Below are 18,744 nucleotides of genomic sequence, written 5' to 3' on the forward strand. Positions count from 1 at the left end.
AAGACTTCTAAAAGCCTCAATGAAATAGTTTGAGCTGCTGAGGAGGGGATCCCCTCGTTCCCATAAAGGTGAGGCCCAGGCAAGCGCTTGACCACTGAGGAGGGAGATAAGAAAGGCCACTTTGGTGCGTTCTGATGGAAAGGCCCCTGGATTACACTCAAATTGAATGGCGCGTTGGTTCAGAAAGCCCCTGCATTTTTTGGGATCTCCGTCAAATTTTTCAGGTGTCGGAATGTGTAGACACGAGGCCGCGGTAGAGACCGTAACTGCACTGGATGATGCAGACGTAGAAGAGGTTATGGCTGGTGTAGTAGGTCACTGCCTCTACTCCCAGTTCTTCAGCCGCTGCCTCTTCTCCCGGGTCTTCAGCCGCTGCCTCTTCTCCCGGGTCTTCAGCTCCAGAAGGGGCGCTGCCCTTACAGTCTGCTCCAGAGGGGGCGCTGCCCTTACAGTCTGCTCCAGAGGGGGCGCTGCCCTTACAGTCTGCTCCAGAGGGGGCGCTGCCCTTACAGTCTGCTCCAGAGGGGGCGCTGCCCTTACAGTCTGCTCCAGAGGGGGCGCTGCCCTTAAAGTCTGCTCCAGAGGGGGCGCTGCCCTTACAGTCTGCTCCAGAGGGGGCGCTGCCCTTACAGTCTGCTCCAGAGGGGGCGCTGCCCTTACAGTCTGCTCCAGAGAGGGCGCTGCCCTTACAGCCCGTTCCAGAGCGGGCCCTGTCCCTCCAGTCCTCTCCCGAGTTGCCTGTCGATGCGTTCCAGCTCGAGTTGCCTGTCCATGCGGTCCAGCCCGAGTTGCCTGTCCATGTGGTCCAGCCCGAGTTGCCTGTCCATGCGGTCCAGCCCGATTTGCCTGTCCATGCGGTCCAGCCCGATTTGCCTGTCCATGCGATCCAGCCCGAGTTGCCTCTCAATGCGGTTCAGCCCGAGTTGCCTCTCAATGCGGTTCAGCCCGAATTACCACTTGGTACTGTCTGCTCTGAGGCATCTCACAGTGCTGTCTGCTCTGAGGCATCTCACAGTGCTGTCTGCTCTGAGGCATCTCACAGTGCTGTCTGCTCCGAGGCATCTCACAGTGCTGTCTGCTCTGAGGCATCTCACAGTGCAATCCAGTCAGACTGCTGTGCCCAGTCCGGGCTTCCCGTCAAGTGTGCCCAACTTGCCGTCCCAGTCGGGGACTCCTGCTCTGCCGTTCCAGTTGATGACTCTCCAGAGACTGCTGCACAAGCTGGGTACTCTCCAGAGACTGCTATTGAGCCTGAATGCCCAAAAGCCTCTTCTGAGTCATCAGATCCTCCTCCAGTCTTCTTTGATGGAGACATCAAACAGTTTGTTACGGTACTCGAACTTTCCATGAAACAGTTTCAAGAATGTCCGAATTATTTTGTTGACCAATTTAACCAAGTGGGTTCAATTATTATGTGTTTTAGAGGGGAGCCACAAACCTAGGCCTTCTCATTACTAAATTCCGATGACCCCATTATTCATAATACCATGGACTTTGTTAATGCTGTTTGTCAGAAGTACACTCCATCCACAGTCAAGTCATCTGATCACGATTTTTCTGTGCCCATTCCAGCCTGTGCGTCAGATCCTGCACTTGTCCATAAGACCTCTATGAATGTGTCTTCCATCAGACAGTCTAGGTCATCTAGGGAGAAGGTTAACAAGAACAGAAAAACCCTTGCTTTGCCACTTCAGTCACAACAAACACCAACCTTGGTGACTGGCTTTTTGGGCATATCATCATCTGGTGATAAAATAAAAGGTCCTATCCCGACTCTAGGCTGGGACTCAGACTCTGAAAGTGAATTTGTGCAGGATACTAGAGAGTTAGGGGACGAACTTGCCAATTCTTCTGCTTCTGAAGAATTGGGTATTCTCTGTACTCCATTAGAGAAGAGCCCAATTGTGTCTCCAGGGAGATCTTATAAAAAGAAAGAGGAGAAAAACCTGAAGGGAGCATGTATGGCCAGATGTTGCTTTAAAATCAGAATTAGTGTTGAAACCACTTATCACAGCAGCAGGAAGAGTTTTAAGCAGTTCTTGGAGTAAAGTGGATAGTTGTATGATTTGGTAACGGAGCTGAACAATGTCCATTTGCAGCATTTGTAATTGTGGATTTACAGACATGTCTAATAGCCAAACACAGAGTTCAAATGCAAACATACTAGGAATTCCACGACTTAGGCAGAGGGTGTGCAATCAGCAGGCCCAGATTGTATGGCAGTTCATCATGTTATGAATCCCAGTGCATTCACGAAGAGCAACGGAAGTGTAAGGCAAAGTGTCTTTATTCAGGTAAATATATTAACAAAGATAACTCAAATCCACGGATAACAGGTTCCAAAAGAGACAGTACAGTAAAATGGCAAGAACAAGTATAATAAGTTTACCCCAGTCCAGAAGGCACAAGGCTGTCCAGGAAAGCAGACAGAGTGCAGGGATCAAATAGAGACCAGACAAACAAATCCAAATAGCCAGGCAGAGATCAAGCAAATAGGCGAGGTCCAGGGCAACAGGCAACAGGCAAAATAGCGTGGTCCAAGGTACAGGCAAATGATTCGGGGTCTCAGGCAAGCAGGCAAGGTCCAAGGTACAGGCAGGGGTCATACACAAGTTCAGTCCAGCAGGTATATACCAAATAGCACAGGAGCAGGTTAGCAGCAGCCAGGAACAAACGGATAAACTGCTCAAAGCATAGCTAGAGGCAGGTACTTAAAGCAGTGCAACAGGTGCAGTTCTAATTAGCATCAGACAAGGAGATTACCTCCTTCAGGCATATTGCAGAGTTCAGGAGCAGGACAGCAGCACCTCTGATGGATTATAGGTACTGCTGCCAGATACAAAACAAAGGCAGTCATAACAGGTCACAACAGAAGGCAATCAAATAGGAGCTGAGAGTCTCAGGAACAAACACAAGAAGGTCAGCAATCAGAGGTTCTGAAGCTATAACCGCCAGGGAGACTAAGCTCTCCCTGCCTTAAATACAAAGATGAGCTAATCAGAGTGGGAGAAGAACAGCCAACATTACACAAGAGGCAGTAATTAGAACCTAAGCAGAGCTTGCCGCACGCCAAGCTGATGTTAATGGCTGGAACGCTGTGGCTTAGAGGATACAGAGCGTCTCGGTCGCCGTGGCACGGTCAGGATGTGTGGGCGGAAGTGACGTCCTGGTCATCATGGAGACAGCCGGGGCGCGAGCAAGAGGCGAGCCGCGGTGGCTGGAAGCACCGTCAAGGCTCGTGACAACATCACATATACTCCAAGCTCTTCCTGCACAGTTCATAGATTACAGTTCACAGTAAGCAATTCAGTGCCATTAGTAACAGTTGTCATATTAGATATCAGGTTCTCCAGGCTTAGTAGTTCCACATACATTCAAATGCTCAGGCTCCTTGCAGTCACTCAGTGCAGCTACACTCCTTGCACTGACTAAACATCTCCCACATCCAGGGAAGATTAACAGTACAGCTCTGACACTCTCAGTGTGGTCCTCAGCTGAAGCTCACCCCTCCTCTGGGGGGGGGGGGGGGTCTACATGATTGGTAACCTTTCGGGATTCTGGTTGCCATGGGCTCTTGGTAAAAATCTCCCACAAAAACTGTTTTCTGCACACATTTCAAAAGCTAATATCAAATTACATAACAATGTTTTAATTTGACTGTTTTATAACAGTTTAATTTGTAAAATCGTTAGTGATAACAAATTGGTCAAAAGTATTTGTAGTGTGTGTGTACCAGCGTTACTCAGAACACAATCTGCACATATGTAAAGATCTGCCCCAGACTACACTAATGAGGAGATGGGGCTTAATAAATGTAACCAAAGCTCTTTCTTCCCCACCTCCTGGTGACTCAGGAGGTTCCACTCCCACAAGGTGCAGACCCCAGAGCAAGACCTTGTGCTGGATGGATATTAGGGCATCCTGCTCACTGCTCCAGCACCAGCTCATCTCCTGGGACCACCTGATCATCCGGACCCCGCCCCCAACCTGCTCACTGCTCCAGCACCAGCTCATCTCCTGGGACCCCGCCCCCAACCTGCCCACGTGTGTAAGCCCCGCCCTGCAGGCGGTCTGTGTAGATATGCTGGAGGTTTAAACTGGTCACGTGGGAATAAGACACGTGCTGCTCATAATGTAAGAAAATAGAATCCCTTTCACAGCTCTCATTTGAATACACACGCCCCTCTCACTATCTGAGTGAAGGCAGCTCTGCCTCCAGTTACTCTGTCTCTGCACACGGCGGCGGCCATTTTGTTGAAGCTCATCTTGGACCCGAAATCCGCTTTGCACTGTAGTAACCGGGAGTTCTCTGTAACGTTTCCGTGGGTGAGTGAGGAGGAAGCAGCGGGGACGTCTTGTTTTTACGGGAATCAGGTGTTACTGACATCATTATACTAATATTATCACAGGTGGAGTATAATCTGTTGTCATCTTATAATATTATAGGTGGAGCAGTGTTTGGTGTCATGTTATTATTATACAGATGGAGCAGACTCTGGTGCCGTGTTATTATTATACAGATGGAGCAGACTCTGGTGCCGTGTTATTATTATACAGGTGGAGCAGACTCTGGTGCTGTGTTATTATTATACAGATGGAGCAGACTCTGGTGCTGTGTTATTATTATACAGATGGAGCAGACTCTGGTGCTTTGTTGTTATTATTATACAGGTGGAGCAGACTCTGGTGCCATGTTATTATTATACAGATGGAGCAGACTCTGGTGCCGTGTTATTATTATACAGATGGAGCAGACTCTGGTGCTGTGTTATACAGATGGAGCAGACTTTGGTGCTGTGTTGTTATTATACAGGTGGAGCAGACTCTGGCGCTGTGTTATTATTATACAGATGGAGCAGACTCTGGTGCAGTGTTATTATTATACAGGTGGAGCAGACTCTCGTGCTGTGTTATTATTATACAGGTGGAGCAGACTTCGGGGCCATGTTATTATTATACAGATGGAGCAGACTCTGGTGCTGTGTTATTATTATACAGATGAAGCAGACTTCGGGGCCATGTTATTATTATACAGGTGGAGCAGACCCTGGTACCGTGTTATTATTATACAGATGGAGCAGACTTTGGTGCTGTGTTGATGTTATTATACAGGTGGAGCAGACTCTGGTGCCATGTTATTATTATAGAGGTGGAGAAGACTCCGTGCCATGTTATTATATATGCATGAAGGAGACTCAGATGCTGTGTTGTTACTATACAGGTGGAGCAGACTCTGGTAACCTGGGTAAGGGTCACTGAGATGTGTCCTCTATGTAAACCCTGTAGGGAGATATTAGTTGTAATTTCTCTCTATTTGTTGGGTGAGGGGTCTCCAGACATGTCACATGCTATCTGTACTCATGTAGGGTATTATATATTATAGTATATTATATATTCCTGTCCTGTTGCAGCATATACATCCAAGTCACATTGTATATGATTTCCAGGAGAACTAATATTATATAATAATAAATATATATTATATGTTCCTTCCCTGTCACTGTCCTGCTTCTCCATATACGCAAAATAGAGATTTAAAATCAATCCTGTAACAAACGGAAAAACAGATAAATGAGAGAAGCTGGATGTTGTACATTAGTGCGCTGTACTTAATCCAGTGGAAAATTAAGTACTTGGCCTGCATGGTATGGTGATACAGTATGTACTTATTGTGGTATAAAAGTGAATTCCTTGGGTCTGATTCATCAAGGCACGTATCTGCCGATTTTGAACGTATCGTGCATATACCCAGAACCGGCAGATACGGCTGCAAACCCTTTTCCATGCGCCTCTAAGCAGAAAGGACACTTGGGGGGAATTCAGTTGGGCGCGTTACTGTAAAAAGTAACGTAGCCTGCGCACTATTACCAATATTACAGTAATAGTGCACGTAATTACCATTAATACGGTAATTTGAGCACCGCTTTTTGCTCACGGAGCGAGCAGAAATCTGTGCTAAAATTACCGTATTAACGGTAATAGACTTAGCGCGGCGTTGTTTCGGGGAGAATTGAATCCACCCCTTACTACAGCCTATGATTTCGGGCGGAATTATATTCACCCAACCTGCCGGCTCTACACAGTGTTTAAAAATAGATTTTTAAAAAAGAAAAAACAAAATGCTTGGAGTCCCCACCTCATGGTGAAATTAACCCTAGTGCTGCCAGTCGCAAAATCTGTGAAGGGGGAGCGTGAGATCCTCCACATTTTTACGAAAACGAGCACTAAGCAAACCAGTCAGGGCTGGTGGCACTATAGTAGGGGAACCCGCAGCATGTGGTCCCCCTGCCATAATGACACTTAGCCCCAGGCTGTTCAACACAGGGCTTGATTCCCAAGGGAAGACTATTTTAGTTTGTGGAGCTACAAGAGCAAGCCCGGCCTGTCATTAACAGTCTGGGCATGCTTGTGCTTGTAGAACTACAAGCACCAGCATACCCATGGCATGCTGATACTTGGAGAACCACAAGTGCCAACATGCCCTGACACCCAGGGCCAGCTGACCTATGTAGTCCCACAAACTACAATTTAAATAAACCAAACACTTCTTTAAAACCACATTAGGTTAATAAAGAAAAAAAACCCAACCTAAAATGTAAATTAAACACACTCCCTCCTTTAAAGCACGTGATTTTATTAAAAATAATAAAACCTCATATACTTACCATCTGATGTCTTCATCTGTAATGGATCCTGTCATGTAAACTTTTAATCCACAAGACTCAAATCCATAATGAAAATCAAAATATTTCAAGGTCCTGTAGGTGTCTAGAAAAAAAAATAAACGCCCAAAAATATTCCACTGGTATTTGAAGAAAAATTTTGTTTTCATCTTTCCCGATGAACCTAAATTAATCCAAACAATCTAGATTGGCAAAATAACAAACCATCAGAAGGACGGAAACTAAGATCCTCTATGGAGGATCAACTGCGCAGAATGAAATATTTATAGAAACAAGGTCTATTTATCAGCTAGGGGGGTTCCCATGTTTCTCACTGCCAGATTTCATTCCCTGGTGGCTAGTGGACAATACATACTTAATAATCACAAGTTTCGACAGCAGCTCCAAGTCTTGTTGGGAGCACCCTTGTAGTTTATTTTCCCAGTAACCCCTTAATTTAATTATTTCCTACAAATTTCACACTTTGACTCTTTGGGCCTGATTCATTAAGGAAAGTAAAGAAAAAAAAGGAGTAACCTTACACCTTGGCAAAACCATGTTGCATTGGAGGAGGTAGATTTAAACTGTGGGGACAGATGTAGAGTTGGGGTAGGACATGTCCTAGATCACATTTACACTTCAGTGTAAAAATAAAACAATCAAGTATTTCTGAGCTACATGACAAACCAGCCAGTATTTAACTTATGTGCAGAATAATAAACTAATTTGCACCCCTTACATTGTAACATGGTCACTGAGAAAATGTAATACTTATTTTGCCTCAATTTCCTTAATGAATCAGGCCCTTTATCTCCACTATCACACTTTCTCAAGCTATATATACTGTACATATTCTCTTACTGGATCCTTGAGGAAAAAAATATCCCAGGGATCCTGTTGGTTCAATATTAACAATATAGATCATTGTCAGCTTTTAACTGTAGTCTATGCTCTAATTCTTCAACAAGTATGATATAGCCGCTGTTATAATCTATTTCTAGAATTCTGTTTTTTTACCTCTGTTCCTAGATAAAGCACGTGAAAGTCCTACCCATTTATCTGTAAAGAACCTTATATTGATAACTTAACAGACTCAATGGACAAGGACAGTCAAGTGACTGAGAGGATATTAAATCTCACCTTTGAGATCATCTACCTGCTGACTGGAGAGGTGAGTTAGTCAGGGAATGTCACAGTGACATCACTTGTATCTATATTAATAAAGCATGTATGTATAATGGTGTTTGTTCAAAACTCAGGATTACACAGTTGTGAAGAAGACATCTGGTGAGTGTGTGACACCCAACAGTCGTCTCCGTGTGTCAGGAGGATTGAGCAGGACCCAGAGCCCCATCACGGTGCCTCCACCTCACTCACTGATACATGAGAGAAACAATGACCAGAGGATTCTAGAACTCACCAACAAGATCATTCAGCTGCTGACTGGAGAGGTGACTGCTGGGAATGGGACATTATACAGTAACACCAGGGGATGTGTCTGGGTGATGACTGTATCATTGTGTGTGTCAGGTTCCTATAAGGTGTCAGGATGTCACTGTCTATTTCTCCATGCAGGAGTGGGAGTATTTAGAAGGACACAAGGGTCTGTACAAGGATGTGATGATGGAGAATCACCGGCCCCTCACATCACTGGGTAAGAGGAGACTTCCACTTATTTTAGAGGGCAGAGCAGATTTGAGGACCCCCAAGGCACACATTATGTGATAATCACATATTGAGAATGTATTCAGTCACTGTGTGTCTCCTATAGATGGATCCAGTAGCAGAAATACCCCACAGAGAGGTCCCCATTGTCTTTATTCCCAGGATTATACAGAGGAAAATTCCAATATCCCACAGGAGTATCAGGTAGATGGAGTTTAGCATCTCGTCAAATAATAAAATAGAAAACTAGTTCTACACCATATGATCTGTAGAGTATCTGTGTGGGTCATATACACTGATATCCTTCTGTGTAATATCAATTAATGGGGTATTATTGGGCTTTTTAGGCTGAAGACCTAATTGTTATTAAAGTAGAAGATATAAAGGAAGAAGAGACGTATGTGAGGGGTGATCAGCAGTGTAAGGAGGAGGAAATCCCTACAGATATCAGCACAGGTGAGTAATACACACTTAATACAGAAGTCACATATTCTCCTTGTTCAGTCACTACAAAAATCTCTTATTCTACACCCTCCTCTGTCTGTACAAACTGATGAGGAAAAAGTATCTGTCCAGTGGGGGAGTCAGGACCCATCAGCCCCTATTAGACTCCTGCTCTCCTCACATCGTATCATTGTGCTACCAGCCAAGAGATCTGACCAGTCTCCTCCCCACACTCTCTGCTGTTTCTCATACATCTCATTTCAAATTCCCCAACAAAGACAATGGGAGGTAGAACCATGTCACAGGGCCAATCTAGAGGAATCCTGAAGTCCCATTGTCTGAACTTCATAATCCTTCTTAGTGGCAGGGAAAGAACCAGTTTGGAAAAATTACCCAAAAATTATATTAATGTGTTGATCAAAGCCCTGTGTGGTGCTCTAATGTGTTTTTGGTTTTGTTATTTTAAGCCTATTGTCACCTTACTATAGAATTACAATATATATTAAGTTTTCTATAATATATTTTTTTTTTAAATCCAGTATTTTTATTGGAAATTTTCAAGGTACATACATACCAACAACAAAACAAAAAATAAACAAATACAGAAGAAAGAAAATACAGTCGCAGATATGTCAATATTAAATATAAAATATTGGTTAAATTGTAAGACACCAGTATCGCATAATGATAACATTTGTACAATACTTAATTAGGAATATACATCGTAAATACTCTTGCATACGTACTCTGCAGAGGCGGGGCTCTGCTTTTTGTTATGGACTTTATTATTGTTATTATGTAATCCAGGGGAACCAGACCCTCATTTATTCGGGACATTTTATGACTCGAGGATACAAAATAAAATGGAGACTCCACCCACCTGTACCATATATTCTCAAACTTTGGCAATGCCTGCCTGCTCGTGTAAACAAATCTTTCATGCCCTAAGTTTTCTATAATATTTTAGTTATTCCTCTATAAACATTTTACAACATTCAAGACCATACATGTACATAAACTTTATAAATTACAGCTTTGAATTTAGTAACAGGTTTATTTATATTATGTACATTTTGGAGTACTACAATGTACCTCAATGTAAAAAAAAATCACTATTGCAAATATATTTATTTACATACATGTTTTTATTCCCAGCAGATGAATATAACAGTAAGAATACTTTGAAGGGAAATCTCATTTTATCACCAAACTGTGAAGTAGAAAATAATGACGTCATACAAAATTCTTCAGGAGAAAACCCTATTACCGCAAATATGCATGAAGTACTTCACAATGCAGATTTATCACCTGCTCCTTTAAATCAGGAATGTTTTCCTAATAGATCAGATAGTGTTACACAAGTTCACACCTGTGCTAAATTATTTCCATGCTCTGAATGTGATAAATGTTTTACCAACAGTGGTCATCTTTATAGACATCAGAGAATTCATACTGGCGAGAAACCATTTTCATGTTCTGAATGTGGGAAATGTTTTGCCTATAAATCAGTTCTTGTTGATCATCAAAGAATTCACACGAAAGAGAAGCCATTTTCATGTTCTGAATGTGGGAAATGTTTTGCACAGAAATCAAATCTTGTTATACATCAAATGCTGCACACAGGTGAAAAACCATTTGTGTGTTCTGAGTGTGGAAAATGTTTTGTGCAGAAATCAGATCTTGTTAAACATCAAAGAATTCATACAGGTGAGAAGCCATTTCCCTGTCCTCGGTGCGGGAAATGTTTTAAAGAGAAATCAGAGCTTGTAAAACATCAGAGAACTCACACTGGAGAGAAACCATATCCATGTAGTGAATGTGGGAAATGTTTTACACAGAAATCAAGCCTTGTTAATCACCAGACAATTCACATAGGCGGAAAGCTATTTCCATGCTCTGAATGTGGCAAATGTTTTACCAGCAGTGCAAATCTTTATAGACATCGGAGAATTCACACCAGTGAGAAACCATTTTCATGTTCTCAATGTGGGAAATGTTTTATACAAAATTCAGAACTTGTCAGACACCAGAGAGCTCACACAGGTGAGAAGCCATTTTTATGTTCTGACTGTGGGAAATATTTTGCACAGAAATCAAATCTTGTTAAACATCAAAAGAAATTTCATACAGATTTAAAAAGATAAAAGGCTGCGAAAATATCTCATTAACCATTTATTGACTTACGGTATTTTGTATCTGAAATATTGGACCCACTTGCACATTTATGTTGTGTTTTGGGTTTACTGGTACTAGCTTTATGTTTTACTCAAAGCAGAATCATGTGATAAATGGTTTATCTACAGTGTAAAACTTTATAAATAATAAAGAAATCATACTGGAGAAAAGTCTTCTGTATATTTATTTTTAAGAAAAATTACAAGAAAAAAAACAAAGTGTGGTCAGCCCTCTGATGTAAGTAGTCCCATGCAGTGTGACTATACCATGCTGTAAGCTCTTACATGTAATCACCAGTGTGAGGAGTAATGATCTCATCTTCAATATGAGGTTTGATACAGATTCTGATGTAATTGTAGGTGGATGGATCTCCATGAGTTAGAGGCACTAGAGAGGAATGGTTATAGTGTATGTTAGCAGTGCTAGTGAATAGAGATTTATGAGGATCATACAGATGAGATGTCAGGAGGTGCAACTGGAGACAGTGATCTGAAAGGACTGAGCTGGAGGAAACTGATATTTCTTTCTTTCTTAAAGTGTCATCAGTTGTTATATAACCCTGTAGTACTCAAGATTAGTAAGTCATGTATCCAGTATACCGATCATGTGTATGTCTGTGAGCTGCAATTCCTGTATTTAAGGATAGCTATACCTCAGTTATTGGCTGTGTTTCTGCAATACAGTGCAGGTCTGATCACTGATTGAATTATATTCCATCACAAAGGGAATGCTTTTTAGATCAGATGTCAATATACTGATAACAATGTGTCCTGTGTCTGTAAACCAGCATAGTCAGTCTCTTATCCAGTCCAAGACTGATACCCTCTAGGAAATAGCATTATATACATTTCTAACATTCTTTGTTTACGGACTATGGACCTGATTCATATCTGAACGTAAGTCCATTTGGGTGCTGTATCTTGTGTGAATTTGCTCTGCGTATGCGTCAAAATGGCACTTGCACCAAAGAACGCAATTCATGTGCGAACACAAATGACACTTACGGCTTCCTACGACTTCCAGGGCAGAAGAGGGGTGGGAAGGGGCAAACAAATGTAAGGGTGCGCCAAAGGCCTGCTGAGGGCGTTCTAACGTTGATGCCGCTGATTCAGTCCTGGGTATCTTGGTAGCACACTTTTTATAGCAGCATCATTTGCACCAGCTACAGGGCTGGTGTAAGTACCGACTGATAGTGATGACAGCCAGTAGAGAGCAGAGAACATGTATGCATGTAAAAGTGACTATAAAAACGCATTGTGTGTGTACAACACGTATTAAAAACATCCTAATTTATGTATGTAACGTAAAATAGATATATTTTTAAAGCAAATAATTGTATTATTGATTACAGAATTGTGTTCATTTATTTTCTAAAATATTGTTTTGTCAAATGTGTTCTTATGCATATCCTGCACTCTGTTCTGTCTGGTAACATATGGAACGGAACGTTTACAGACAGCGGACTTACACCAAGATTCCAATTAAAATGCATCTCGAGATCCGTTTTCATTGGAATACGTTCCCTTCTCTTTTTTAAATACAATTTGCGTTCAAATCTAACTCAGACCTAATTCTAAACTATTGGCTGCAGGAATTGATTTTTTTTTTACATTCGGAAAATGAAAACTATTGAATAATAATAACTGATTTTTATCAGTTGGGTTGACACATTGATCTATATGAATCTGATCATGCTTAAAACAACATAATGTCACCTTGATGTATGTATGATTGGTGCCATAGACTGTAAGCTGTGAGCAGGGCCCTCTTACCTCTGTCTGTATTACTCAGTATTGTTTTATTAATGTGTTTGTCCCTAATTGAAAAGCGCTATGAATTTGCTGGCGTTATATAAATAAATGTTGATGACTGAGCATCAAGTACTTGTTTTCATTTATTGCTTTGTATTCTAAAATCAACCAAACAATTTGGAGAGCACTAAGCATGGAATAGTATCTAGATTTATTGATAAAACTGTTAGGAACCCCTCCAGCCGGCACAACACAACCCAGAATCTACTCTGCCAGTCAGGTGTTCACTGGAGCCCCTGATGGTGGGGACAGACTGGGCTGCAGACTGACAGAGGGTCGTGAAGTGTGTACCGGCTGGGGAGAACCCAGGCAAGCGGAGTGAGGTCCACGCAGAGGTCAAGGGCCGGCAGCAGACAACAGTATCAGTAAACAAGCTGAGGTCAGGGGTCACAGGCGGATAGCAGAAACGGTAAACAGGCCAGAGATCAGGGTCACAGGATACACAAGCGAAGTCCAATTCAAAGCCAAGGGTCATACACGGGAAATTAGTAGCGGTCTCAGAAGACTAGAACAGGAACAAGCAGGTCAGCAGACTGGAGCACAGAAGCTATAACCGGCAATGAGGCAGCAGACCTCATTGCCTTAAATACAACCCACAGCCAATCAGAACCTGCCCCTAGGCAGAGCCACACTTGCAGGTTAATTGCCAGACACTAAAAAGACCAATCAGGGCTTAGCCCTGAAATCACACTTGCAGGCTAATGCCTGCTAATTCAGCCACAGGCTGAACCTTGATTATCTGTCCCTAAAGCGCATGCGCGCCTGGCTGCCGGGACGCGGCGCTGAGGAGGCGTCCGACCGTTGCCTTGCCTCGGGAGTTGGAGGGAAGTGACGTCCCGGTCATCATGGTGACGGCCGGGACAGACAGGAAGCGAGCCGCGGCGGCTGTGAGTACCGCCGCGGCTCGTGACAAAAACACTATTACAATATATATATATATATAATACTGGCTCACAGATCCCTGCTAAATATGGATTTTAATAGTATAATTCAACATATAAGGTAGGGATGTGCACCGGCCACTTTTGGTGTCTCATGTTCGGATTTGTTTCGCAAAACACCTGTCGAAAGGATTTGGATTCGGATTTAAGGTTTTGGATTCAGATTTATTTTGAAAAAAGCATAAAAAGTTCCAAAATCAAGTTTTTGGGCTTATTTTCACTCCTACGCTATTATTAACCTCAATAACAATCATTTCCACTAATTTCCAGTCTATTCTGAACACCCTCACAATATTGTTTTTAGCCCAAACGTTTCACCGAGGTAGCTTTCTGGACTGCATAGTGGAGTGGTACCGGGGCCACAATATATCACCCTCAACTGGTCTCAATTCCACCAAAAAAGTATCTGGACTGCGTAGTGGAGTGGTCCCCACAATATAATAATAAAACCCTCAACTGGTCTGAATTCCAGTGCACAGATGGCGGACACCGGATGGACGTCTAAAACCAACATAGCAGTTAAGGGCGCAGTTCCTCTTTTTTGTGACTGCACAAACAATTAACGTAGTAATAGAAATGACTGTTTTGTTTTTTTTTTAAATAGAGAAAGAAAGAAGGTAGTACTAGAAATGGCAGTTATTCGAATCCCCAGGAGAGTCTAAGTGGGGTGAGCCACAGAGAGATTATTTCCCTCAGTTTCTCTAACAGGTTGTCAGTGTTGTGCCTCTTCTTAAAACCTGTGATACATAACTACACACACTCGGCAAAGCTTTTACAAATTATCTGCGGCACAGGAGAGTACCACTGGACTGTACTTTAATAGCAGTACCTATTATTTTTGGGTACAGCAACAGTGAATGATCGTAGTTAGACTTTTAAATAGCAGTACAAGCTAGATTTTTAAAAATTTTGTAATATTTTTTTCCAATTATTTTTTGAAAAATTTTAATTATTTTTTTTTAAATAAATTTTTTATAATTTTTTTAGAAATTTAAATTAGTTTTTTTAGAACTTTTGGATAACTTGGAAATAACAATGCCCTTAGCAGAACAGACCACAGGACACAGGAACTGCACAGTGATGAAAATGAAGGTGGAGCTGGTGGCATGTCACAGTCCTCTTCAGAGGACAATCTCCTGACCAGCAGGTCTTTGCACTGCTGTAGACTTGTGTCCGCCGGAAACAGAGACACAACATACGCTTTAAACCGAGGATCGAGAACGGTGGCCAGAATGTATTCCTCTGACTTTAAAAGACTGACCACCCTCGGATCCTGGCAAAGCGTACAAAGGGCTTCATCCACAAAAGCTACATGCTTGGTGGAATCGCAATGGTTTACCAGCTCCTCCCTCACTTTCTCCAGCTGCTTCTGCAAAAGCCTGATCAGGGGAATCACCTGACTCAAGCTGGCAGTGTCGGAACTGACTTCTCGTGTGGCAAGTTCAAATGGCTGCAGAACCTTGCACAACACGGAAATCATTCTCCAGTGCGCTTGACTCAGGCGCATCCCCACTCCTTTTCCTATGTCGTAGGTGGCTGTGTAGGCTTGAATGGCCTTTTGATGCTCCATCCTCTGCAGCATATAGAGGGTGGAGTTCTAGCACGTCACTACCTCTTGTTAATTTAGATTGCAAGGCTTGTGAATACTTTGAAGATAAAAAAAAGCAGGCTGCACAGACTGTGGAGCTAGAAAGTGAAATTAAATGGACCACGTTACTTTGGTGGCTATCTATGCCGCCCCCCCCCCCCCCCCGCCCTACACTTGTAGTTGAATATAAAAAAAGCAGCCTGTATAGACTGTAGAACTAAAAATGCAAATATACAAAGAAATGGACAAAGGCTGTTTGGTATCTGTCTGCATCAGATCCCCTCTCCACTAGGAGTAAAATAGAAAACTATTCAGTCGTTATATAATCTAGAATATAAATAGAAATTGAGAAAGAAAATTTGGTATCTGTCTGCATCATAATCATCAACATCCTCCTCAGCGCCAGCTACATCAATATCCTTCTCCGGGTGTACAACATTCACACCTTCATTAGCCAAATCTGTAACTGGACTGTGGGTGATCCTTCCAGCATATGCAGAGGGCGTGCTGCAAATGGTGGAAGGAGCCACCTCTTCCCGTACAGTGATGGGAAGGTCAGGCTTCGCAACCATCAACACCCTTGGACTCGCCTTGGGGATTTGTGATAATTTCTCTTTAGAAGGCAGAGTTGTTTGCTGTGTTGTTGCCGACAGCATAACTCTCTTAAATTTTTTGTAGGGGGGGGGGGGGGGGAGGAGGGCTTAGTTCCTTGGGTGAAGCTGAACCACTAGTCATGAACACGGGCTAGGGCCTAATCCGTTCCTTGCCACTGCGTGTTGTAAATGGCATATTGGCAACTTTACGTTTCTCCTCAGATGATTTTAAGTTTCTCTTTTTGCTACTTTTACTGAACTTGGGCTTTTTGGATTTTACATGCCCTGTACTAGGAGATTGGGCATCGGGCTTGCCAGACGACGTTGATGGCATTTCATCGTCTATGTCATGACTAGTGGCAGCAGCTTCAGCATTAGGAGGAAGTGGGTCTTGATCTTTCCCTACTTTATCCTCCAAATTTCTGTTCTGCATTATATGTAGCACAAGAGAGTGTACCCCGAAGCCACACACACTTGGCAAAGCCTTTAAAAATTATATGCGGCACAGGAGAGTACCACTGGACTGGAGTTATACAGCAGTACCACTGGACTTATACTGCAGAATCAGTGAAATTTGTAATATTGCAATAACAACAATGGACTTATACTGCAGAATGAGTGAACTTTGTAATATTGCAGTACCACTGGACTTATACTGCAGAATGAGTGAACTTTGTAATATTGCAGTACCAATGGACTTATACTGCAGAATGAGTGAACTTTGTAATATAGCAGTACCAATGGACTTATACTGCAAAATCAGTGAACTTTGTAATATAGCAGTACCACTAGACTTATACTGCTGAATCAGTGAACTTTGTAATATAGCAGTACCAATGTACTTATACTGCAGGATTGTTTTGAGATATATATATTTTTTTTTTATATTTTTTTTTAAAAAATTTTATAATTTGGGAATAATGGGGAAATAACAATGGCCTTAGAAGGACAGAGCACAGGACACAGCACCACTGGACTGAACAGGACACAGCACAGGACCCAGCAGCACCACTGAACTCAGAAGGACAGAGCACAGGACACAGCACCACTGGACTGAACAGGACACAGCACAGGACCCAGCAGCACCACTGAACTCAGAAGGAGAGAGCACAGGACACAGCACCACTGGACTGAGCAGAACACAGAGCACAGCACAGAACTGAACAGCACGAGATATAGCAGGACAGAGGACCACCTAACACACCCTCCCTCTACCCTGATCAATGCCCGAGTGAAGATGGCGGCGACTAGCAGGGAATTTATAGGATCCGAGTATCGCGAGATCCGACAGCGGGATTATGACTCAGAGCCTCGGTTTCAGTTTTGCAATTGGTGGGAATACCCGGATCTGTCTCGGATCCGGCTCGGATCGGCAACGTTCCGAGTGCGCTCATCTCTAATATAAGGCAATGATGTGTACACCTGTCAGGCTTCAGCCGTGAACTAGAGGCCACTAACCGGTATTAGCACTACTGAACTAGCAGGTTCGGAGTCTAACGTGCCCTTGTTGTTCGCCAGGGACCCCCGCAAGGAGGTTTGGACTTCGCTGCTCGAGACACGCAGGTCGCGGTCCTACTAGACAGTTGCCGGTGTAGCGGTAAGGAGAGTCAGACGGTCCGGGTCGAAAGCTCATTGGAATCAAGGTACAATAGGAAGATCCGAGTGGGTAGTCAACAGGCCAAGGTTACGACACAATATGGGGCAGGCAGAATAGAGAATGGTCGACAAGCCAGTTCACAACAGGAGAGCACAGAGACGAGAGAATGGTCAAAGAGAGCTGGGTCAAACAGGAGAAATCACAGGGAAAATGCTGGAGTCAGAACCTGTTACTCTGGAGCCCTAATGGCGCCAGAGCCAGGTTTAAATAGAGGAAGAGGGCCAGGGATTTGAGGAGGCTGGAGAGAGGCACGCTACGTGCAAGGAAGCCTCCCGTTGCTACGCAACGGGACGAGCAGGGGGCATGCGCCTGACAGCGGGGTCTGGCGGAAGCCGCGGCACACCTGTTGCTAGGGAACAGGGCGCCCCAGCCGAAATCACCAGGCGTCCATCCCCGCAAAGCAAAGGAACAGCGGGGACGGCGCCTAACAACACCTATGTGTCCGAATACACTTGGGGCTAGATTTACTAAACTGCGGGTTTGGAAAAGTGTAGATGTTGCCTACAGCAACCAATCAGATTCTAGCTTTCATTTATTTAGTGTATTCTACAAAATGACAGCTAGAATCTGACTGGTTGCTATAGGCAACATCTACACTTTTTCAATCCCGCAGTTTAGAAAATATACCCCTTGGACTAAAAATATGACTAAACTAATAAAGCTATAAGTAACAATAAACTGCCCAAGATGTAGCAATGTAACCCTGTAGTATTAATAGGACAAATGTATTCTTGCCTGTTTACTGCATTCCATGGTCAATAGTGTGAAAAGTATGTATAGTTAATCTGGTAGGTAGTGTGTTTTCCAGTGCTACTGTTATTATGCTTCAAGGAAGGTTATGGGTAATTGACGGGACCTGAAAGGACCTCAGGGAAAAAGCATGTGAAGGGAGTTATCTAGCCCTTATCAGGACCCAGCCCCTCAGTTACTTGAGTCGGTCCACACTGTTTTGGGCTGTAACCAGCTAGACAACTAGGAGTCATACCAGCAGGGGGAACTAGGGAGAGACAGCCCTGTAACAGCCCCTTATGACAGCTGCCAATCCCTGAGGGATAATACATCTAAGCCCACCAATGGGCTAGTCCTGAGAGCATGGGAAATTCTTCATTTGCTTGGCCTCTAATACGCTAAACTGGGCTCTCAGCCCCTCCAGGGCCACTCTTGCTGCTGCCACACTGCCCCTTGCAGCTGTTCTAACTCTGTAGGGT

At 43.4% G+C, this 18,744-nt stretch overlaps 1 protein-coding gene and 1 long non-coding RNA gene across 3 annotated transcripts in view; both read left to right on the forward strand.

Moving 5' to 3' along the window:
• Positions 1–4,093: 4,093 nt before the first annotated feature.
• On the forward strand, positions 4,094–8,127 carry LOC142160038 (uncharacterized). 2 transcript variants are annotated; one of them, XR_012693017.1, is made up of 3 exons: positions 4,094–4,409; positions 7,692–7,833; positions 7,922–8,127. It is a non-coding gene; the product is annotated as an uncharacterized LOC142160038 (long non-coding RNA). The 2 variants fall into 2 exon arrangements; XR_012693018.1 differs by having other exon boundaries at positions 4,094–4,326.
• A 62-nt stretch (positions 8,128–8,189) lies between these two features.
• The window catches only part of LOC142095477 (uncharacterized), a 76,339-nt gene continuing 65,784 nt past the window's right edge, over positions 8,190–18,744 (forward strand). The window contains exons 1-4 of the mRNA XM_075178422.1: positions 8,190–8,316; positions 8,434–8,531; positions 8,675–8,783; positions 9,927–10,912. Of these exons, the coding sequence (XP_075034523.1) occupies positions 8,232–8,316; positions 8,434–8,531; positions 8,675–8,783; positions 9,927–10,912 (1,278 nt within the window). The 5' untranslated portion in view covers positions 8,190–8,231. The remainder of the gene's footprint in view (positions 8,317–8,433; positions 8,532–8,674; positions 8,784–9,926; positions 10,913–18,744) is intronic.

Source organism: Mixophyes fleayi, chromosome 6 (genome assembly GCF_038048845.1).
Source record: "Mixophyes fleayi isolate aMixFle1 chromosome 6, aMixFle1.hap1, whole genome shotgun sequence".
NCBI classification, from domain to species: domain Eukaryota; kingdom Metazoa; phylum Chordata; class Amphibia; order Anura; family Limnodynastidae; genus Mixophyes; species Mixophyes fleayi.